We start from the raw sequence: 23089 nt of genomic DNA, 5'->3' as shown, positions 1-23089 counted from the left end.
TCAAGACTTTTTAAAACTCTTTAAAAATTTGGTGTTATTGGTTGTGGATTTGTAAAAAGTTATCTAAAATCTTGATAAATCTAGTGTTATTGGATTAAGAGTCTTATAAAGTCATTAAAAGTTTTATGTTATTCAATTAAAACAAAAGAATCATGGATTGTTAATGAATTCAAATTTTGTGTTATTGGTTTAGGATTTTATAACATTTCCTTCATAACAAAAGTCATGAAAACTCTTTCATCAAATAGAAAGATTTTGAAAGATTTTATGAAATATTTTACAAGATTAGGAAACACAAATCAGCAAGATTTAAAATATCTAAAAAAAAAAAAAAAAAAAAAAAAAAAGATTTAAAATAACTTCCTAAACAATCTCTTATAGAATCCTTCATTTTCACTTTCTAATTTTCTATGATTTAAAAAATCAGCAAGATTTTTAAAAACACAAAGTCATTAAAACTCTTTTTAAATCCTAAACCAATACCTCCCCCTTATTCAAATTTTTTGCTTTTCTTCCTAGTTTCAGAGTTTATACAAATAAGGTAATCATTCTCATAAAAACAAAAAAATAATAATAAACCGAGTAAGTAAAAGGTAAAAGTGTACTACTACTGTAAAGTAGGTAAATAAAGCTACAAGTCTAGGGGTAGTTTAGGTATTTCAGACGCTATCTATCGTCTTCTTTTTTTTTATTTGTTACTTCTCAAATTCCAAAAAGAAGGACTCAATTGGACTTTATAGGTAGAATCGAGTTTTCTTCGTTTTCTCTGCTTTCTCACTTTTTCCCGTTTCCTTTGGGAATACAAACGGCGGCTTCTCAAAAGCCTCCGATTTCGATTTTTTTCCTTTCCTTTTCTCTCTTCTTTTTTTTTTTTTTTTTTTGGTTTCTTCTTTTCTCCGGGGTTCTTCCGTCGGAATCAGAAACCGTGAAGGTTTTTTTTATCAGTGCACTGTTTCAATTGGATCATTTACTACGAAGTGAGATCCTCTGTTCGGCGAAACAAGTAAGTAACTACATTGTTCTTTGTCTCAATCCTCTTCTGGGTTTCCTTTCGTTTTTTACCTTTTTTGGTAATTTTTTTTTTGTTTCTCTCTTTGAGTTTTCTTGATTGATCACTCTCTCTCTCTCTCTCTGATGCCTTTTCTTGTTTTTTTGCTTTGTGGGTTCTTTTGGTCGATCGTTGTCTGTGGACATCTTGTTCTGTTTTTCTAAAAGTTTTTGTATGATTGTGAAAAGTTAAGTTCTTTGTTCTATGCATGTTCTTATCAGAAATCTTTGTTTTAGAGAGATCGTCTCAATGCGAGAGAAGGGTTTTTGTGAGGCCTTACAAGTTGTAAAAGGGTTTTTGTCCTTTTTTGTTTTGCTTGGCAGTGACTTTTTTCTTTTGGGTCCATGAATAATGTGTGTTCAAAGTTTGAACCTTTTTTATTTTTTATGTGCGTGTGTGTTCTTTACAATTTTTTTTTTTGAGTTAGTATCTTTCTATGTCTGAACATGTTTTCTCCTTTTTTTGGGTGTTCATGTTAGGTTCTATCAGTAATTCAACTTGTTTTTTGATAGGCCAGTCACAGAGACAGATTTTGGTAACACTTTTGTCCATTAACAAAAGTTGTCTGTTTCTCTTTCGTCAAATATTTGACCAGAGAGAGAGAGAGAGAGTTGTTTGGTTTGTGGTCTGGTCAGTGAAAAAGCTAAAAGATTGGTTTTTGTTTCATATTTTTGCACCATTAGATTGATGACTAGAGACGGTACATATAAAAAAATCTGATCGTTTTGACGATTTCTCTACTTTTATGAACCCAAGAACTTTTAGCCGGCGACACACAATCTATCAGTGAGATTTTAGCTCTATGTTAAGAGTTTCAATTAATGTTAAGAGTTCAAAAGTTCAAATCCTTCTTTTGGTATAGTTTTGCTCTGGTTTGATTTGTTGGGGTTTGTGGTAGATACTCTTTGTATTCAATCAGTAAATCTAATAAGATGTTTTAAGCTGCAAAAGTAACTGTAATCTTTTAATGATTTGTGTTCGAAGTTTAAAACCTTTTGTGTGTTTCTGCTTACAAATTTGTCCTAAACCAAAAGGTTGTCTGTTTCTCAGTGGTCAATATGTGAGATAGAGTTGTTTGTTTTATGTCTGGCTGATGAAATGCTTAAAATTAGTTTTGTTTCATGTCCTGCACATTGGGTTTGATCACTAAAGGTTTTACTGATGTTTTCACTTTAGTATCTTGATTGGCCGTATTGATGATTTCTCTTCTTGTAGGAGTCTCTTCAACATGGACAACGATTGCGAGGAGCTTCAGGTCCCCATTGCAACTCTAACCTCAATAGGTTTTAGGATTTCAAATAACAATGATCGAGTAAGTGTTTTCCTTCGTTAATCTTCGTTGTTTTTTTTCGAGTAGATTGAGCATATATTAAATGTAATGGCACTTTGTTATAGGAGAAAATGTCTGTTATACCGGTTGAATCAGCGAATCAGGTGACTGATTCTCGGCTAGGGCTACCAAATCCGGAGGCTATCTGCAGAACCTGTGGCAGCAAAGATCGAAAAGTTTGCGAAGGTATAGTAAAGAATCTGGTTTTGGCGATATTGTTGTTGCATCTCTTGCCTCATATATGTTCAGTTCATTGAATATGCTTCTTTTTCTTTCTGCTTAGGGCATTTTGGGGTTGTACATTTTCAGTATCCGATAATTAACCCGTACTTCCTCAAGGAGATAGCTGCATTGCTCAACAAAATCTGCCCTGGCTGTAAATACATTCATAAAAAGCAGTTTCAGGTTCAAGAGTCTTTCCAAATCCTTTTATTGTTTGTTTTTTGGAACTACATTATACTAATGTCGCCTTTGTTTGTTGTTACAGATTACAGAAGACCAGCCTGATAGATGTAGATATTGCACTGTAAGATTAGTTTGATTGCAACTAATTTTTCTCATGTTAAAAAACTTTGTTCTTACTCTCTAATTTTTATGTTTTTGTTTATATGTTTCAGTCGAATACAGGTTATCCTCTAATGAAGTTTAGGGTAACTACTAAAGAAGTCTTCAGGAGATCCGGAATCGTTGTTGAAGTAAACGAAGAGTCTGTGATGAAACTCAAGAAACGGGGAGTGGCAACATTGCCATCTGACTATTGGAGTTTTTTGCCAAAAGACCCCAATATTGATGAGAGCTGTCTGAAAGAAACCAAACGTATTCTAACGCATGCACAGGTATATCATAATAGTGAAATGTATAACTTCGGAGACTTGATAAAATTTTCTTACTATATATATAGTTTTCTGAAATTTTCACCTTTTTTTTTGTGCAGGCTTATACTCTGTTATCTGGGATTGATCAGAGGCTCATCAAGAAGGACATCCCCATGTTCGACTCTCTAAGTATGGCATCTCTTCCTGTTACACCAAACGCTTACCGTGTAACTGAAATAGTCCATCAGTTCAACGGAGCTCGACTAATCTTTGTAAGTTAACATGTTTTTCTTTGTAACTTGTTTGCAAGTCAGTCCATGGTATGCTTTTTCTCTTAATACTTTTCGTGTTTTTTTGCTACAAATTCATAGGATGAGCGGAGTCGAATCTACAAGAAACTAATCGGCTTCCAGGGAAACACACTTGATTTGAGTTCTCGTGTGATCGAATGCATGCAATACTCCAGAGTAAGCAGTAGTTTTCTGATAGATTTAAACTCTTGTTTCTGTTCATCTGTGAAGGTTTCAGTAATTCTAGTTTCTTTTTTCACACAGCTCTTTTCGGAGAATATGTCTTCGAGTCAAGATTCAGCAAATCCATACCAAAAGAAGTCAGACACTCCTACACTATGCGGTCTAAGGTTCATGAAAGACGTGCTGCTTGGTAAAAGAAGTGACCATTCATTCAGGACAGTAGTAGTTGGTGATCCTTCCTTGAAGCTCCACGAGATTGGCATACCTCAGACGATAGCAGAAAGGCTTCAAGTATCAGAGAATCTTAACGAATGGAACAAGGAACGGCTTGTCGCTTACGTTTTCCACAGACTGTTCGTGATACGTAAAGAGGTGCTTGGGAGAAGAGGAGATATCTTGGTGGCTATTCGACAAATCGACGACCTCCAAGCTGGAGACAAAATTTTCAGGCCTTTAATGGATGGAGACACAGTGCTTATGAACAGACCGCCTTCGATTCATCAGCATTCTCTTATTGCAATGTCTGTTAGACTCCTCCCTACGATCTCTGTTGTCTCCTTGAATCCTATCTGCTGTTTGCCGTTTCGTGGTGATTTTGATGGAGATTGTCTTCACGGTTACATTCCTCAGTCTGTTCAAGCAAAGGTTGAGCTTGATGAGCTTGTTGCTTTGGATAAGCAGCTTATTAACCGACAGAATGGTCGGAATTTGCTTTCTTTAGGACAAGATAGCATGACGGCAGCTTATCTGGTTAATGTTGAGAAAAACTGTTATCTGAATCGAGCTCAGATCCAGCAGCTTCAAATGTACTGCCCATTTCAGCCTCCTCCTCCTGCGATAATCCAAGCTTCTCCTTCTAGCACTGAGGCTCAGTGGACGGGAATGCAGCTTTTTGGGATGCTGTTTCCTCCCGGGTTTGACTACACTTACCCTCTGAATAATGTGGTTGTGAGTAATGGAGAGCTTTTGTCTTCCTCTGAAGGATCAGCTTGGCTCCGGGATGTAGAAGGGAATTTTATCCAGGGCTTGCTTAAACATGACCAAGGGAAAGTTCTTGAAATCATCCATTCAGCTCAAGAAATGCTATCTCAGTGGTTGTTGATGCGAGGATTGAGTGTGTCCTTGGCGGATTTGTACCTTTCCTCTGATCCACAGTCTCGTAAAAACTTGACTGAAGAGATTAGATACGGATTGCTGGAAGCTGAACAAGTGTGCAACAAGCAACAGCTAATGGTTGAATCTTGGAGAGATCTGCTTGCAGATAATGGGGAGGATGAGGAAGAGGATGCAGTTGGGGATTTGGCTCGGTTCTGTTATGATAGACAAAAATCAGCTAGATTAAGCAAAATTGCAGTTAGCGCTTTTAAGGATGCTTATAGAGATGTTCAGGCACTGGCGTATAGGTATGGCGACCAGTCCAACTCTTTCTTGATCATGTCGAAAGCTGGTAGCAAAGGGAATATTGGGAAGCTGGTTCAGCACAGTATGTGTATCGGTCTGCAGAATTCAGCAGTTGCTTTGTCCTTTGGGTTTCCACGCAAGCTGACTTGTGCTTCTTGGAATGACCCTAACAGTCCACTTCGCGGCGGTGGAAAGGGAGAAGACAAAACCGCTACTGAGTCATATGTTCCTTATGGAGTCATTGAGAACTCGTTTCTAACGGGTCTGAATCCGTTGGAATCTTTTGTTCATTCAGTTACAAGTCGTGACAGCTCATTCAGTGGTAATGCGGATCTCCCAGGGACACTGAGCAGAAGATTAATGTTCTTCATGCGGGACATATACGCTGCTTATGATGGTACAGTGAGAAATTCTTTCGGGAACCAGGTAGTCCAGTTTACTTATGAGACTGATGGTCCCGTTGAAGAAATCACCGGTGAAGCACTTGGTTCACTCTCTGCTTGTGCATTATCTGAGGCAGCTTACAGCGCGTTGGACCAGCCAGTCAGCCTTCTTGAAACTTCGCCGCTTCTGAATCTTAAGGTCTTCTTCTTCTTCTTCTTGATTCATTCAATCGTTTCCAGTTTATCTTTTAGATTTCTCTAAGTAGCCTTTAAATCTCTTTCTACAGAATACCTTGGAATGTGGATCAAAGAAAGGTCAACGAGAACAGACAGTGTCTTTGTATTTGTCGGAAGCCCTTTCAAAGAAAAAGCACGGGTTTGAATACGGGGCACTGGAGATCAAGAACCACTTGGAGAAACTTAGTTTCTCAGAGATCGTTTCAACATCTATGATAATGTTGGTAACTTCAACTGACTTTTTTATGAATCTTTTTGGTTAAAAAGAATCTCTTAACAAATGTTTATCGTCTTCTTTTGGTTCATAGATTCTCTCCAAGTGCCGACACGGAAGTACCATTAAGCCCGTGGGTCTGCCATTTTCACATCTCCGAGGTACAAACTCATACACACATAAAGCCACATACATCTATATATGATTATGAACAGATTCTAATGAACCTCTTCTTTAATTTCACAGAAAGTACTAAAGCAGAAACAGCTGAACGCAGAATCTGTTGTTTCCTCATTAAACGAGCAGTACAAGAGCAGGATCAGAGAACTGAAGCTTGATCTAGCTGATTTGGATATACAAAGCACGTAAGAACATCCCTGAAATTGTATCAGACATGTTTTATATAGCTTTTAATGTCTTTATTAGACACTGATTTGTTATACATTTATGTGTTGTGGATTAGGAACCACTGCTCTTCAGACGATGAGGCAATGAAGGATGATAGCTTTTGCATAACGGTGACTGTAATCGAAGCCTCAAAGCACTCCTCTCTGGAACTGGATGCCATTCGTCTCGTTTTGATCCCTTTTCTTCTTGACACTCCTGTCAAAGGTAAAATTTGGATGAATCAAAAGACAAGCAAGCTGAACAGTTCTTGTTTTGTTATTATTGTTCTTATGAGTTCTGTCATCTGTTTTTGCAGGTTACCAAGAGATTAAAAAGGTCGATGTTTTGTGGACCGACCGTCCAAAAGCGCCAAAAAGGAACAGGAATCATTTGGCAGGTGAGCTTTACTTGAGGGTTACAATGTATGGAGATCGGGGAAAACGAAACTGTTGGAGCGCTCTCTTAGAAACCTGTCTTCCCATCATGGATATGATTGACTGGAGCCGAAGCCATCCTGATAATATCCGACAATGCTGCTCGGTTTTTGGAATAGACGCTGGAAGGAACATTTTCGTAGCAGTCAGTATCGGTTTCTTTAACATTTTCTTTGTTTTCTTGGTCTCGCTGCTTCTATTGTTTTAAGTGTTTTTTTTTTGTGGCTGCAGAATTTGGAGTCCGCGGTGTCAGATACCGGTAAGACAATACTAAAAGAACATCTGCTTCTCGTAGCTGATAGTCTCTCTATTACCGGAGAATTTGTGGCATTAAACGCCAAAGGTTGGAGTAAACAAAGACAAGCTGAGTCCACTCCTGCACCTTTTACTCAAGCATGCTTCTCGGTATGTTTCTAATCCCAAGTTATTTTTCTTATACCAAGCTTATATTGGATATGATTTGATACTTAATGCTTGCTTAATCTCGACAGAGTCCAAGTCAATGCTTTCTCAAAGCTGCTAAGGAAGGTGTCATAGACCAGCTTCAAGGGTCTATCGACGCCTTAGCTTGGGGAAAAGTTCCTGGTTTTGGAACTGGAGATCAATTCGAAATCATCATTTCGCCAAAGGTTAATAATAACTTTTACTCTTTTTTTTAATCCGTTTTGATCACAAACTTCAGTGGTTTGATGAGTGTCTTTATGCATGCATCAGGTTCATGGGTTTACTACACCGGTGGATGTGTATGAAGTTCTGAGTAGCACACCTCTAAAGACAGTGACAAAGCTTGCAACAAGCTCTGCACCCAAATCAGACAGATTCACAGTCCAGCCATTAAACATGCTTGATACCGGATTCCCCAAAGCTTTCAAGGCACTCAATGGGAAAGGGATTTCTCTGTCACAGCTTAAAACGATGTTTACATGGGACGACATTGAGAATCTTTCCCGGTCACTGAAACTCATACTCTACAAGTAAGTCGAAAACACACAACCTCAGTGTCAATGTTTTGATTTTGTTTCTTCTTTTCTGTTCAAAGAACAGTAAAGATTCATCTTTTTTGATATCTCAGTTACGAAATCAATGCTCCGTTGAGTGAGAGAGATGAGACATTTGTCAGCATGGTTTTGTGCTTCCACCCCAACATGGCTGAGAAAATCGGACCAGGCTTCCAAGGAATCCGGGTAAATCATATGAAAGAAAAGAAAAAACTCAGACAATTCTTGAAAACATAAAAGATCCTGACCCGGTTTCTTTGTGCAGGTCGCTAATTCGAAGCACGGAGATTCCCGTTGCTTTGAGGTTGTAAGAATAGACGAGACAACAGAAGACTTTTCGTACCACAAGTGTGTCTTAGGAGCAACAAAGATCATTGCACCAGGGAAAATGAACTTCTACAAGTCAAAGTATCTTAAGAATGGTAAGGTCCAGCACCGGTAAATCGTAAAATAAAAGGAAACGAAAAGACTTGTCTTTATGTCGATATATATAATTTCGAACAATGTAGGGAAAAAAGATAAGTGTAAGTGTGTCTGAAATGTGATTAGATAGATGTAGGGGAAAAGCCTTTTGCCTTTGCTCTAAGCTTCTTTTTGCTCCTTTCACTATGTAATACCTTTGCCTTTTTGGATCTAAAAAGGCTTAAAGGTTAATTACTTAGTGGAAGCAGCAACGAGAAGCTGGCAAAGGAGGCTTCTGTTCTGTTTCTGTTTCTGTTTTTGTAAACTTTGAAAATATCCGGTTTGACTATGAAAATATCTGGTTATGTTCTGTTCTATCTTTTCCCGGTTTAGATCGGTCTTCATATAATTGCATTATGATCCTCTTATTACATCATCTTGGTTCTTATACAATTTGTTCTTTCTTTACCCGGCTTAGATCGGTTATCATGCAATTCGCTTATGACTCTTATAAGTTATGGCATCTTCTGTTTCTCTTATGAGAGATTGAGAGGTGAAAACTTATTTTGCTTTATCAAAGCTTATTTGTTTCTTTGGTTATGCTTTGTTTTGTCCTGGTTAAGATTTAGATTATACACAATTAGTTAATGATCTCTCTATTTCAATCTTGTGTATCATCCTCCGGTTAAGCTAACGGTTTAGATCGGTTATGATCCTCATATCATATTTTGTCTTTTTGTGTGACTGTGATCGAATCATTATCCTTAACAAAAATATGTTTTTTATAAGGTTATAGAAGTAGTAATCATTTCATCAAACAACTACACCTGTTTTATGTTTTTACATCATTATGACTTTCAATAAATCATATCATTAACTGTCTTTTTAATCAACCAGAAACAAATGAAGGCGTGTGTAATCAATCCTTCCATTAATCCAAACGGCTTTATTATGCCAATCAAATTTAGGGTCAAGAGGGTAAAAACTAAAAACACTAACCGCAGCAAATCAAATCACAACGTTCTTACTTTGATCTACTTACTGCTCAGAATCCACCATATATTCACCACCTCCAAGTGCATCTGCTACGTACGACTACGTACAATCACAAAAGGACCTGAGGTTATAGGTCCAACCTTCTCCTGTAATGTCAATGAGAGGCCCCAAAAGAGTCTAGTCTAGTTATCAAGATATCCCTGCCAAATTATTCCGAATTCAGCTCCCTGCCAAAGTCGTATCAAGATCCCTAAAAGACGCAAAACATGTGGTTGCTTTTTTTTGCTTTCTGGTTTCAAACATGTGGTTGTTAATTGTTACAACTCTTTTCTTTATCTTTATTGATAATAATTGACGATCGGTTTATATATATTCTGACTATTGTACATTGTACTCATTGTAAACGTTCACTCTGTTTATTATAAAATTCTCTTAAACTATTGACGTCTATTCGTTGTTTTGAACCAATCAATCAGCAGATTAATACAAAAACAACAGTCCTTGGTCCGGTTATATCATATATGAATGCACTAAAACACTGTCTCGAAAGATATAGAAGTTTTGTTTTTGAGGTAGTATTGATCTCAATTCTCAAGTATTCTCAATCACCTTGTAATCAAACCACCTATAACTTTAATATTTTTGTAAATCATTATAGCAATAAAACTATATATCCATATTTTTGAAAAGAAGTAGCACCAAACAAATTAAAGATCGATTTAGATTCTTCTTGATATCGTCTTTCGCTTCTAGAGAATTGCATGTCATCTTCTCATACTCTCTTACACAGGTCCACAAGACCACAACTGCACTTGCTTTGGTTTTATCTTTAGCTATTTTTTTTTTAGGCCATTTATAATTTATACATGGCAATGGATTCAAAAGTAGAGTTTGGTGTCAAAGACACATGTCGTGAACTCATAATGCCACTAGAGACACACACTAGCTTCTAGGCTTCTAGTCATAAAGCGTTTTCTTCAATTCTGCATCAGAGAAGAAAACCTTAGCAAATCAAAAGATAAGATTTAATTATGGTGACCACTAAAATGTAGACGCGTAATAATGAGTGCAGCCTTAGCAATTTGTGCTTTATACTAAGTTATTTAATACTATATTCCTATTAACTCAAGAAATATCTGACACCATGCAAAGTTATACAGTATATACTAATATACATGTATATAAGTATAATCTGTAGAAATTATAAGCGTCGTAAAAGCACTTTAATGTTCTGCGGCTTAGATTAATAATATCAAATTAACAAAGGATTCAAACTCTATAGTTGGTAGTTAGTACTGATATTAGATTAATACTCCTATCTTCTTAAAACTTCTATGTCGTTCTGCTGTTAAAATAAGTTAAACTATATCAGAATATACTATCAGAACTTTGAATATACTGTATTACAATATCTACAAAATATGTGTAGTGTATCACGTAATAAAAAAATTAGTCTTTACACGTTTTTTAATACAATAATTGGGTTAATAGAATATTTACGAGTGTCATTTTGGTCCTCTATTAGAAAAATGAGTATCACGTTGGACCACTGGTCCATGATTGATAAAAGTATTATAGGTAAACTTTTACAAAATGAGTTAAATATATACTGTATATGTGTGGCTGCACAATAATAATATAAGTATTATGTTTATTCTTGGTAAGTTTTATGTCCAAAACAAGTTATCTCATATATTTTGTCCTCACTACTAATGGTTATATTAAAAGCAATAATATGAGAAAATATCTGCCACCTAATTATTTAAATATTTCAACTAAAATTGTGTCGTTTTATGTATAAAAAAAATTGAATACGGACATAATGAGAGTCCATGACATATTATTCATAAGATGAAGACAAATCGAATACGGCCATACGGGACACATCTACACGACTCCATGCCTATTCATTTATATCATTTCATAAACATCAAAATCGAAGAAAGAAGTTTATCAAATATTTTATTTCTATATTTCCTTTTCAATTTCGGATTATATGCTTAATTAAAATCATATGATCTTCTATAACGACAGAGAATATCAGGAACAACGTTATATTTATATTAATTACTTCTTTTTTTCCATAAGAGGCCGACTTAAAATAGTTTTATTGTCACTTTAGACCCCGAAATTTCATATAATTTCGTAAAAGCGCTCATTATTAAAAACATGAAACTTAAGGACACTTTCGGCAGCCACGATTTGATTGTTCAAGTTTTTTTTTGTCCTCAATGATTGGGTCCATCTGAGTAAATGCGTATGCGATTTTGATGAAATCACATTACAACTCTCCTTATAAGATTCTGCGATCTACCCAAATGATCAATTAGTCCCCAGACTCTCTCCAAGATTCTCTCTTTTTTTTTTTTTTTTTTTTCTTATCGTTCTGGGTTCTTTTGGGTCTACACAAAAATCGAAGCTTTACTTCTGGGGTTTGTGTTTCTCTTTCTCAGTTCTTTTCTTTGTATTGTATAAACTCATAAAAGAAGGATCTTTTGATCCAGATTTGTTGTTTTTTTTTTTCTCAGGTTTGTCACGTTGATGGTCATCTATTTCTCAAAATCAGGACAATAAAGTTTGGATTTTTCCAATCAATTTCAGGTATTGCATTTGTGTTCTTTTTTTGTTTTGTTTGATTTTGTTCAGAGAGAATGAAAAAGTTGACAAGAGAAGAGAGAATCTAAGGTTGGATGCGACTCCATGTTAGAAAAAGTTTATAACTTTTTTGGCGTTTTTTATATGTTTGCTATGAGGTGTGGAGTTTTCTTTTTCTTTTAACAGGGCAAACCCAATTTGGCCTACTAAAGCAAGTTGGCTGCTTTAGAAATACATTTATCATTGACTCCACTAAGATCTAATTTATACTATTAATATTTATTTATTTTTTGTGTAGTAGGCCTTCCTTAATGCTAAGCTCGTGTGTTCTGATCTCTTTAGCTGCACTATTTTAATCCTTTTGTTTTTTTCCAGAGATTTCATCTGTATAAGATCTCTCAAGGAAACATCAGCATTTTGTATTCAAGAAGAACCAGAAGAAGAACAAGAGGAGAGACCAGAGGTAAAAAAAAAAAAACATTATGAGTTGTTTTTTTTAACTAAGATCTCTGTTTTGGCTTATGTGCTGAGAACAAAAGAATCGTGGTGAATTGAAATGCAAGAGTTTTAAAAGTAGAAAATGAGATGAGTTTTTGATTGTTTCTTCAAAAAATTTCGATTTGATTTGATTTGGTATTTTTAATGTCCTTAGTGATTGATTTCTGCGTGATCGTATCATTCTAAGCACATGGCTGCTTATTGAGATATAGCCAGCCATGTTTAGCCGCTGACTTTCTTATAAATGTGTTTTTTTTATATAGAAAGTGTAACTTGGAAATTTTCTTGATTTGGTTTCTATAACTGTAATTTGTAATTGTGCTTGAGCACTACCAGATTACTTACCAAATTCACTATCCATTTGAGATTTATTCCTTTTAAATGCTTTATGATTTCTTCGTGCTTGAGTCAAATTGTTTTTTTTTGTTGTTGTCCTTGACTCTTTCTTTCACTTCCTCAATCTGGTTCGCGTAACTCCTTTGAATCTAACTTGTGTTTATGCCTCTTGAATCTATTTGTATAGCTTTCTTTGTGACTTGTGCTTTCCTTGATATTGTTTTGTGTAGTGATGAGGTTGAGTTTATAATATTTTGGTTAGCTCCATTGGGTAAGGCTTGTTGTGGATTGATTTGTATATCTTAAGTCTTCAGGAGCTTTGAATGTGTCAAGAATGTTTTTGGAAATGTTCTCTTTCTCTCCTTTCCATTTTGGGATTTGATGACTGTTCATGAATGCTATATTGACTTTGGATGATATTATTTTGTATTTGTATTTAATTCATTTTCCGTATGCCACAAAGGCACAAACCCATTCTCTGTTTGGTTTGTCAAAGTTGACAAAAAATACAAAACTATATATAAGTGGTATCAGGTTGTTCTAATTTCGACATTCTTCTCAGGCTCTTATCTAAACTTTGTGCTCTGCTGCTCTATGCCATAAAAAGATGGTGGCGTTTGGGAAATATTTGCAGCGGAAACAAATTGAAGAATGGAGAGGGTATGCATTTTCTTACGACATCTCTCAGTTTTAGCTGCATCTTAATTTATCTTGTGATCAAAATGATAATTTGATGCATGGTTTCCCTTGTAGCTATTACATCAATTACAAATTGATGAAGAAGAAAGTGAAGCAATATGCTGAACAAATCCAAGGCGGATCTCAACATCCTCGCCATGTTCTCAAAGATTTCTCAAGGATGCTCGATACTCAGGTATGTTACGTCAAGATGATTTTATTCGAATACTACTCTCACTGAGTTGTTATTGTCCGTGCATCTCTGAGGTTTTGTTTCTGTTTATTAGATGAAACGTTTAGATGTTGTTAACCATTGTAATGATCACATGGAACTCCTTTATAGTGTTAAAATTGTTCGATATATTGAAAGTGATTCATCGTTTTGTAGATTGAGACAACTGTCCTTTTCATGTTGGAACAACAAGGGTTGCTCGCAGGGCGATTAGCCATACTGAGGGAAACTCATGATTCTATACTTGAGCAGCCTGACATATCAAAAATTGTTGAGCTACGAGAATCATACAGAGACGTTGGACGAGACCTTCTTCAGCTTCTGAAATTCGTTGAGCTTAACGCCATTGGTCTGCGCAAGATACTTAAGAAATTTGACAAACGGTTTGGCTATAGATTCGCTGACTATTACGTGAAGACCCGCGCTAATCATCCTTACTCTCAGCTTCAACAAGTCTTTAAGCATGTGGTAAATTAACTTTTCCTTACTACTCTTTCACTGTTTCATCTATAGGCTCTTCTTGTTAGGGATCTGAAATTTGTTCTGTGTATGGAAAATTTATAGGGTGTAGGAGCTGTTGTTGGGGCTATTTCACGCAATCTTCATGAGCTTCAAGAAAATGAAGGAAGCTTTTATTCAATTTATGACCAACCTGTTCTTCCACTTCAGGTACTACATTTAAAGTATATAAATTCAGATTCCTCTATTTAGCACTTTTTTTTAATCCTAATCCATACCTTGAACACTGCAGGATCCAGTGGTTGAGGCAATAAAAACCGCAGTAGACAAGCTAACGCACTCGACAAATTTCCTTAACTTCTTGGCACAACATGCTCTCATCATGCAAGATGAGTTGGTGACTCCTTCAGAGGATGCAATCGATGAGCGGGCTTACCATTTTAATTCGTTACTCCTGAATCTAGGAAATACATTTTTGTACATGGTCAACACTTACATCATCGTCCCTACAGCAGATGACTATTCAATGAGCCTTGGTGCTGCTGCAACGGTTTGCGGTGTTGTCATTGGATCTATGGCTATTGCTCAAGTATTCTCATCAGTTTATTTCAGCGCGTGGTCCAACAAATCTTACTTCAAACCTCTTGTGTTTAGCAGCATTGCGCTCTTTATTGGCAACTTAATGTATGCGTTGGCTTATGATGCCAATTCTATAGCGCTTCTCTTACTCGGCCGTGTCTGTTGTGGGTAAGTTAAAACATTTTCCTATGAATCGTGTGAAAGAGTAAACCTTTTCTACAACGAATACTAACCCTTTAAATTTGCAGGTTGGGATCAGCAAGAGCTGTGAACCGGAGATATATTAGTGATTGTGTGCCTTTGAGAATCCGAATGCAGGCATCAGCAGGTTTTGTGAGTGCTAGTGCACTTGGAATGGCTTGTGGTCCCGCGCTTGCCGGTTTACTCCAAATCAAATTCAAGTTCTACAAGTTTACATTTAATCAGTCTACTTTGCCTGGGTGGGTTATGGCTGTGGCCTGGCTTTTCTATTTGGTATGGCTATGCATATCATTTAAAGAGCCATTGCGTGACACAGAGGATGAAGAAAAAACCAATCCAAATGAAACAACATCAAGTAATCTGCTTTTGAAAGATTATTGGTAGTAAAAGCTGTTCCTTTTTTTTTATTGTAACAAAAACTAACATTGGATTCTTGGTTGATGCAGTGACAGATAGAGTTGAAAGTAGCAGAGTCGAGGATGGTCTTCGAAAGCCCTTGCTGATTACTTCAGGAATCAAGCCAGAAGATGAAGAGGACTGCAATGAAAGCGAAGAGTCTCAAGAAGATTCTCACAAACCTGCAAATTCTTTCAGATCAGCTTACCAACTTCTTACTCCATCTGTTAAGGTACCATCATCAGTTTTCCAAAAATACATAATTTTGATAGATATGATTCGCGACTGAAATCTTTGTCGTGCGGTTTTGGTCGTCAGGTTCAACTGTTGATCTACTTCATGCTCAAGTACGCAATGGAAATACTACTGTCAGAGTCTAGTGTCATTACTTCATACTACTTTAGTTGGTCAACAAGCTCTGTTGCCATCTTCCTAGCCTGCCTTGGTCTCACGGTGCTGCCAATCAACATTTTGGTTGGAAGTTACATAAGTAATATGTTTGAAGACAGGTAATCTTGGAATCCCGAGCTCAAACCAAACCAAATATATAATACTTTGATCTAAAAAGCTTGATGATCCTGTTTTGTATACCTAATGATTGAATCCAAAACTTTGATATTTATTTTGGTGATGATTTGCAATGTCTCTCTCTCTCTCACAGGCAAATCCTTTTAACATCTGAGATCATCGTCTTCTTTGGGATTCTCTTCAGTTTCAACCTGTTTGTTCCATACACTGTACCACAATATGTGATCTCAGGTCTCGTTATGTTCGTAGCTGCTGAAGTACTCGAAGGTATAATAACTAAACAAACCTCTGTTTTCTGCTTTAAAGAACCAACCTATCTCTAATGGTTTTTTTGGTTTCTTTAGGTGTGAATCTGTCGTTGTTATCGCGAGTAATGTCATCGAGGCTATCGAAGGGAACATACAACGGAGGTTTGCTGTCGACAGAAGCTGGAACGTTGGCTCGGGTTGTGGCGGATGTAACCATAACATTGGGAGGATACTTGGGACGAGGCCATCTCTTGAATGCTACTCTTCTACCATCACTTGTCATCTGCATTGGCTCCATTGTTGCTACTTGTTGTACTTATAACTCTCTCTATTGATTTTGGAGTTTTGCTACCAATTTTCTAAAATAGAATAAGAAACAGTGTGTATGATCATCCTCTCTTTATTTGATTATATTTGTCGTCACCAATGTTCCAATTCATATGGGTGTATATGTGACCTAAATAGGTATGTCAACTCGTATATATATACGGGGAATACATAATCCTCTATATGTTAGAAACATTGTTCCGGTATTGTGAGATTTCATCTAAATTATTATTGTAATAAATTTTGGTTTTGAGTTCTGTACCCTCAAGTTTCAGATCGCTAGTTTATTCTTCTTCACTACTCTTTTGTTCTATTGGTTTTATTCATCTTAGTGTGAGTTTGGATAAAGTTCACATTCTACCCGTAACTCATGCCTATCTTGTCTCCTAGAATTTACACAACTTGCGCTCATTGATCTAATCATCAGATTACACCAGCAAACAACTAAGCCTAGCTTGATTCTATGTAGGCAGTTCCGGTTTATGTTATCGTTGATGTTCCGGTTCCAGTCACTTGTTAATGTTGTCTCAATTTCAGTTCATGCTGTTGTTAGTTACATATCTCGATTTCGCTTTTGTTTTTGTTGATGTCTCTCAGTTCTAATTATTGATAAATGTTGTTTGATATTGAGCTGTGGTTTTTATCTGTAGTTCGAACATATTTAAACATGTTCAGCTTCATTTCTAGTGTCTATACGGCTATACCATGTACGACCAGATTATTCAACCTCAAGTAAGTTGACCAAAACAACTGGAGTTGCTCTTTAGCTGTCATCAGTGCGTAAGACAATTACCAAAATTAAATCGTAAGTTTGTATCTGACAAAATAAAAGAAATAGCATATCCAAAAATTTAGTTGGTGGAAGAAGGAAGATACATTGCATTGATCATTTCATAGGATAGCTGGCGTACGTCCAATTCTGCATGAAGAAGAGTTCCCCAAAGAGTCAGGCGACATCCAACCAAACCAGCTAAGAGTTCCTCCAAAGAATCCATCAACCAAACAAACATATCGCAAGCATATATGGTTTTTGGTATGCTTAGGGCATCTCCAACCCCACTCTATTTTAGAGTCAAATCTCTATTATAGAGCAACATTTGCTCCAACCCTACTCTATATTTTACTCTAAAATAGAGAAAATAATAGGATTGCTTTATATATAGAGCAACTCTATTCTCACCTTTATTTTTTTACACTAACTCTATTATAGAGGTGAAAATAGAGTAATACATTGGAGGAAAACAGTGCTCTATTTTTGAGTTACTCTATTTTAGAGAAAAAATAGAGAAATACAATGGAGATGGTCTTAGCCGCCGTCCCGGACGAGAAATAGTTGAATCAACACAAAAGCAATATAATGGAGAACAAAATTGGAATATGAAAGAGGATTGTACCATGCATCATGCGTTTCCTATTGTCCTGCTAATAATGGAGAATCCTTCCATCGTTTACATTTGTAACAAAACCATTTAAGAAAACTAATCTTTGCTAAATGCGTTTTCTATAAAATAATTTGGAATATCTCTTATCATTGGCTTCATGGTGCAGTGGTAAAACGTATAATGATTCTAAACATAGTGAACTGCTAAATTACTCTTAGCTAGTCGAGACACACAATAAAGTACTCGTAAATCTTTGCGTTCATCATTTTCTTCAACCCCTATTTTAGTGTTCTGTGTTCTTTTATAATACTCACGTCAATCTTGTCTTTTGGTTTAACAAATTTTCAATCTCGATTCAATGAAACTTTCCATAAAGTGACTGATCAATCGAAATATACATAAGAAAAAAAAATGCAATTATATAAAAGGGAAAACAACGTTCTCATAACGTGGGAAAACAGATATATATTCCCCATCTACTTTATTTCTCTGAATTTAGAGTCTATAGAGTAGCAAGATTAATATTCGAATTCATTTGTTTTTCAATTCTAAAAATAGTTTTATTTTGGACTGAAAAGCTATTCTTGTTCATTTTAAAGTTAACCATGCATGGCACAACCAGAGAATATCCAACGGCATATGCTATTGGTCTATTTGGCACAACATCTAATACCATATTCCATATATATACTGTATAATAATTGAATAGAGAGAACGAAATAATTAATTTCTGTAACACTTTGGAACTTAATCTTAACTATTTCTAACGTACAGTGTGTTAGATCAAACCGAAAAATTATAAACCTATTTAATTTTTTTCTTTCTAATATACAGTACATACACAAACCGTAACCAAAATTAAACCGAACCAAACCAAACCAAAAAGCATAGATTTCAACTGTTTATATATATACTAAAATAAATTTTGTCGAAAACAGAATATAAAATGAAACCAAATTGTATCAAACTAGACCGTATAACAAAAATGTGAAACCAATGAAACTGGATTCATTGCACCTTTTAAATAATTAATTTGCAGTAATTTACTAATTTTCTCACCATTCATATCTCTTTATTGTTTTTAATATTCTCACCTCATGTAAGAGAAAAAAAAAAGCTGCAAAAATAGATTTCCAGCTTATAAAGAGACATCATGGAAAAATCTAATATTCCTTGTCGAAAATTCCTTATCTATATTTTTAATATGTATATGTGCTCAAACACATATATATAACACACACGCGACTTCATGGATCATATAGAGACGAAGAGAAACATGTAAGCTCACTAGTTTTAGGGCGTTTCTCCATTGGCAGGTCCCTTCCATCACATATATATGCATCGAAATTTTCCCATGATCGATTTGTATATGATCTGCCAAAGGAGAGTTGCCCTGAAACTTGTTCAGCTTAATTAAGATTTAAGCACGTGAACGAGAGCAGTAAGTCAGTAACCAAAGGTAATGTAATCTCTCTCTCTCTCTCTTTTTTTTTTAAACACATGATTTGTAATTTCTTTTAAAATGATTAATTTAATAGATCTAGAGTACACAATGTTATGTTCGAGAAAAAAAAAATCGCCTAACTATAAATAGAGACCATTTAAAAAATCTATGACAAAAATTGGATTTAGCTAATGGTCGACTAAACATTTTTAATCTTCCTATAAAAAAATTATCATTAATCGATCATTGTATTCGTTTCTGCTTGTCATATATTTTAAAAACTGAGACTTATACATATATATATTTCGTATAAGATTTTCTTATATAGATTACGTATGTTACCATTTAATGCCTTCAAGTCATAAGAAACTGACATGATGGTATATAGTATATCTTATCATAGCAATGCAGAGTGTATGGTGCGAAAGACCTTAATTAGGAATGATAAATTCCAAAAATTTGGTGGATCTCATTAATATAGTAACGGTCTTCAATTTTGAGGGTTTTAACTGGATACGCGAATTACGCAGATGAAACTGCTGAGGTTTGAGGAAGCGACATTCAGGTGGATACCAAAAACGATGAATGTTGCAGCTGGTCTTTTAGCCAATGCTGCAATTCCTAGAAATGTTCTATTTGCTTAAATCGATTCATTTCTCAATTGTAATGCATACAAGCTATCTTGTTTCAGCATATGTATATCGCTTTGACTTTGACGTCGTAAATATGGTGATGGTGCAAGAACTTCAAAAATTGGAGAATGTGATGTTTTGGGAGATGTGGGTTTTGCTTTTAGCAACTAGCATATATATATTTATTTACTAAATAACCACTTTTACTTATGAAAATCACAAGTGGGTTATCTATATAGACAAAGAAGGCAGATGATAATTGATGTATAATACTATAATTAGTGATTAATCAACAAAGATTAAAAACAGAGGAAATAAATAACGCAAAATAGTACATTTTTATTTGTAATCAAAAAGGTTTATTTTTAACAATACAACAACATTGAGAAGAAGAAAACAAAAATAAAAATACAAAAAACACAACAATTTTTTTCAGCCTCTAAACCCAAAAAGGATACTTCTTTTAAAAACCCAAACATTTTTTTTCGATTTCGATTTGATGGGGGTTTAGAACTGTTTTACCTTACAAAAAGCCTTTTTTAATAGCATATCAAGCTTTAACTTCAGTCTTCTTGTTAGGCTCAAACACGTACTTGATCAGAGACTCTTTGATAGACATCAACTCAGGGAACTCAGTCTTCAACTTAGTAGCATCAAGCTCGTTGTTACTCCTTGGAGCCACAATCACTTTAGCTTGTTCCTCCAATGTGAAGTTCTTCCAAGTAAAATTCGGGTCAATGTAGTCTCTGTACATCTCCAAGATCTCGTTGTGACTCACGACACCCGGGTTAGTGAAATTGTAGATCCCTGTCAAGTTCCTCTTAGCCATCTCGATCGATATCGGGAGGAGCTCGTCGAGGATTGTCATCGAGTTAGGTATGTCCACAACTTTCTCATACCTAGCAATCTTCGTGATGAAGTTTCTCGGGTTCGTTAGATCCGAAGAGATGGGCATTCTCACTCTTAGCGTGCATACATTCTCATAGTTCTTGAGCAGCTCCTCCACCTATATATATATATATTGTTTTACCACACCAACATCAAAACAAGCTATGATAATAATAAAAACTCAAGAGTTCATCTGCAACATTGCACATTGGAAGATGTGACGGGACTTAAATAATATATAAATGATTAAGACCAATCCAGTAATTGCCAATTAGTTTTGAGTTGGAAGCCCACAATAAAACCCGAATTTAACACTAACATTTCAAACCTAAGCAGCAAATCAGATCTAAATTAGCACAAAATCTTGAAAATTCCAAGTCAATGAACCTACCTCTCACAAATCTAATCTAACAAATCTCAGAGTTTGGGATCGAATCTGAAGTAATTAATAAATAAAAGGATTGAAAATGTAAATAAATAAAGCTTCTCTCACCATAGCTTTGGTTTTAGAGTAGAAGGATCCGGTGAAGTTAGGAGTATCCTCTTCCTTGAATCCGATACCGGACCCGAGAGTATGACCCGAATCATACTCAAATATACAACCGGTAGCGTAATTGATAAGGACGAGTCCCTTGTCTCTGCAGATATCGGCGAGGGTTAGGGTTCCGGCGACATTAGTACGGATGGTCTCGACTTTGTGAGATTCGCACCAGTCGACATTAGGACGACCGGTGACTCCAGCGGCGTTGAAGACGTGGCTAGGTTTCACTGATTCGATATCGGCGACGATCGATTGACGATCTTGGAGACGACCTGAGCCGTAAGTGTATGAGATCCCTTGAGATTCACAGAGCTTGCCGAGTAAACCACCGATCCATCCGGTTCGACCGTAGATTAGGAAGTTGAATGAGGAGGTTGACGATGATCCGTTTGCGTCTGCTACAACCATTTTTTTTTGGTTTTTGTCGGTGATCGGAAAATAAGTTGAATGAGATGTGTGATGGATCTGATCTGAAGGAGGAGAAGAGAGAAATAGAGAGACGTTTTTTGTGTTTTGGGTGATGGGTGTTTGTTTGTTGCTTCGTTTTATCCCAATTTTTCGGGGAGACAATGAACTTTTTAGTTTTTTGCTTTTTAACCACCCAAGTTTTCTTATTTGAGTTTATGACCCATTTGAGTGATTAAAAGCATTTTTAGTGAAATTGTTAATTTTAGATTAATTAGCATAAATCTGAATATCCATAAATAATTTTTTCATTTTTAAAATTTCACTATATTTGACTTATTTGTTATACCACCTTTTATAATTATTAGTACAATATTTTCTTATTAAATAATACCATAACAACACCCAAATTTTATTTTTAAATATTCTGGAATAATACCTTAGTTCTAATTTTAAATTCCATTTTATTTGGCAAATTTGTAAGTTTTATTGTACTACTGCGTATCCCATCTATTTTTATAAATTTTTTTAACATTAATTTCCATAGTTCTCATAGTCATAATAGATCATATTATTAAAAAAAAAAAAAAAAAAGTAAAAAGAAAAACATGAATTTCAGGCAAAAATGAAATTTGTACAAATATTACTATTTTTTTAATTTTGGGTTTTCTAAATTCCAGACCTTAATTGATTACTGTGTTTATTACTTATTACGATTGCCTTTGTAAAAATGTGGGGGCGTAGACGTATTTTTCCGAATCTTGAGGTAGTGGATTAATATTTTACCTTAAAATTATTGTTTGTAGTGGTTTGTGTTTTAAAAAATAGTTAATTGTTGTCCGAATTTTAGACAGAGATCTGTGAAGGTGGTGGATTGAGAAATTGTTAATTAACACAAAATAGATTCGACTACCACTACATTGGAGGTGCACATTTTATTTATTTAATCCATTACAATTTAAACTAAAAAGAATCTAATTTAAATTAAGTTTTATTAAAATTTTAAAATATACTATATTACTATATAGTATGAAAGAACAAATTAAAAGGCCAACTTAGCAATATATAGAATCGTCAACGAGTTGACAACCTTTGATATATAGCATTATTTGAATAAATTTTGATACATTCCAATTAGAAAAAAAATAGTACCAAATACGGTGGTGGTCATGAATATATAATTGAGAAGTTTCTATATTATTGTAACTGAATTGACATTCTAATGAGGTTTAAGTGTTTAACCAAAGATCTAAATCTATATATACAACATTGATATGTCAACCACATAATAAAACTCTTACAAAACCCGAGTCCTTAAATATCATTACACGTTACTGAAAATATATAACACCTAAATTCATTCGATTAACTAACTAGTCGGTAGAACTTTATTTGTCAACCATTGATTAGTATACTATAATTTTATAGTGAAAGACTAATAATGCATTATTTGGGGTTTGCCAGGAAGTTATGTATTACTATATATTATGAACAGATCGGATCTTCTGTCTGAATCGTAGTGGACAAATGATGGGGGCATGTAGTCACTTTTCTAAGATCCATTTCTCAATCTCGAGAGCTTTTTATTTTCTTTTGTTCACC

General features: G+C 35.2%; 3 protein-coding genes and 1 long non-coding RNA gene across 4 annotated transcripts; 3 read left to right on the top strand and 1 right to left on the bottom strand.

Moving 5' to 3' along the window:
* Positions 1-694: 694 nt before the first annotated feature.
* On the top strand, positions 695-8497 carry LOC104714647 (DNA-directed RNA polymerase IV subunit 1). Its single transcript, XM_087466559.1, has 19 exons — positions 695-1003; positions 2264-2360; positions 2444-2564; positions 2662-2783; positions 2866-2904; positions 2996-3214; positions 3313-3465; positions 3565-3660; positions 3748-5649; positions 5738-5907; positions 5996-6062; positions 6148-6266; positions 6365-6513; positions 6605-6867; positions 6954-7127; positions 7214-7351; positions 7437-7696; positions 7795-7906; positions 7986-8497. Exons 2-19 carry the CDS (start codon positions 2277-2279, stop codon positions 8160-8162), a joined length of 4365 nt encoding a protein of 1454 aa, XP_087322685.1. The 5' UTR covers positions 695-1003; positions 2264-2276; the 3' UTR covers positions 8163-8497.
* A 2442-nt stretch (positions 8498-10939) lies between these two features.
* On the top strand, positions 10940-16291 carry LOC104714646 (SPX domain-containing membrane protein At1g63010). The gene is made up of 13 exons (XM_010432075.2): positions 10940-11550; positions 11647-11719; positions 12089-12176; positions 13110-13207; positions 13301-13421; positions 13614-13925; positions 14022-14126; positions 14209-14663; positions 14744-15051; positions 15143-15324; positions 15411-15601; positions 15754-15887; positions 15965-16291. Exons 4-13 carry the CDS (start codon positions 13155-13157, stop codon positions 16201-16203), a joined length of 2100 nt encoding a protein of 699 aa, XP_010430377.1. The 5' UTR covers positions 10940-11550; positions 11647-11719; positions 12089-12176; positions 13110-13154; the 3' UTR covers positions 16204-16291.
* A 2564-nt stretch (positions 16292-18855) lies between these two features.
* LOC104714645 (uncharacterized) lies at positions 18856-19816 on the top strand. The gene is made up of 2 exons (XR_755880.2): positions 18856-19036; positions 19552-19816. It is a non-coding gene; the product is annotated as an uncharacterized LOC104714645 (long non-coding RNA).
* A 156-nt stretch (positions 19817-19972) lies between these two features.
* Positions 19973-21696, bottom strand: LOC104714644 (bifunctional dTDP-4-dehydrorhamnose 3,5-epimerase/dTDP-4-dehydrorhamnose reductase). The gene is made up of 2 exons (XM_010432074.3): positions 21035-21696; positions 19973-20659 (listed from the first exon to the last, which is right to left on the bottom strand). Exons 1-2 carry the CDS (start codon positions 21488-21490, stop codon positions 20204-20206), a joined length of 912 nt encoding a protein of 303 aa, XP_010430376.1. The 5' UTR covers positions 21491-21696; the 3' UTR covers positions 19973-20203.
* Between the last annotated feature and the right edge of the window lie 1393 nt (positions 21697-23089).

This window comes from Camelina sativa, chromosome 9 (genome assembly GCF_030686135.1).
Source record: "Camelina sativa cultivar CO46 ecotype springtype chromosome 9, ASM3068613v1".
In the NCBI taxonomy this organism is placed as follows: domain Eukaryota; kingdom Viridiplantae; phylum Streptophyta; class Magnoliopsida; order Brassicales; family Brassicaceae; genus Camelina; species Camelina sativa.
This window is presented reverse-complemented; position numbering and strand designations above follow the sequence as displayed.

What these genes read in the sequence shown, in the direction of transcription:
- LOC104714647 (XM_087466559.1), top strand. Translation starts at nt 2,277, where the DNA reads ATGGACAACGATTGCGAGGAGCTTCAGGTCCCCATTGCAACTCTAACC. An exon ending in AGATCGAAAAGTTTGCGAAG is followed by an intron (nt 2,565 to 2,661) that starts GTATAGTAAAGA and finishes CTTTCTGCTTAG; the next exon opens with GGCATTTTGGGGTTGTACAT. An exon ending in TTACTCAAGCATGCTTCTCG is followed by an intron (nt 7,128 to 7,213) that starts GTATGTTTCTAA and finishes TAATCTCGACAG; the next exon opens with AGTCCAAGTCAATGCTTTCT.
- LOC104714646 (XM_010432075.2), top strand. Translation starts at nt 13,155, where the DNA reads ATGGTGGCGTTTGGGAAATATTTGCAGCGGAAACAAATTGAAGAATGG. An exon ending in CTCGGCCGTGTCTGTTGTGG is followed by an intron (nt 14,664 to 14,743) that starts GTAAGTTAAAAC and finishes TTAAATTTGCAG; the next exon opens with GTTGGGATCAGCAAGAGCTG. An exon ending in TTCTTACTCCATCTGTTAAG is followed by an intron (nt 15,325 to 15,410) that starts GTACCATCATCA and finishes TTTGGTCGTCAG; the next exon opens with GTTCAACTGTTGATCTACTT.
- LOC104714644 (XM_010432074.3), bottom strand. Translation starts at nt 21,490, where the DNA reads ATGGTTGTAGCAGACGCAAACGGATCATCGTCAACCTCCTCATTCAAC. An exon ending in ACTCTAAAACCAAAGCTATG is followed by an intron (nt 20,660 to 21,034) that starts GTGAGAGAAGCT and finishes ATATATATATAG; the next exon opens with GTGGAGGAGCTGCTCAAGAA.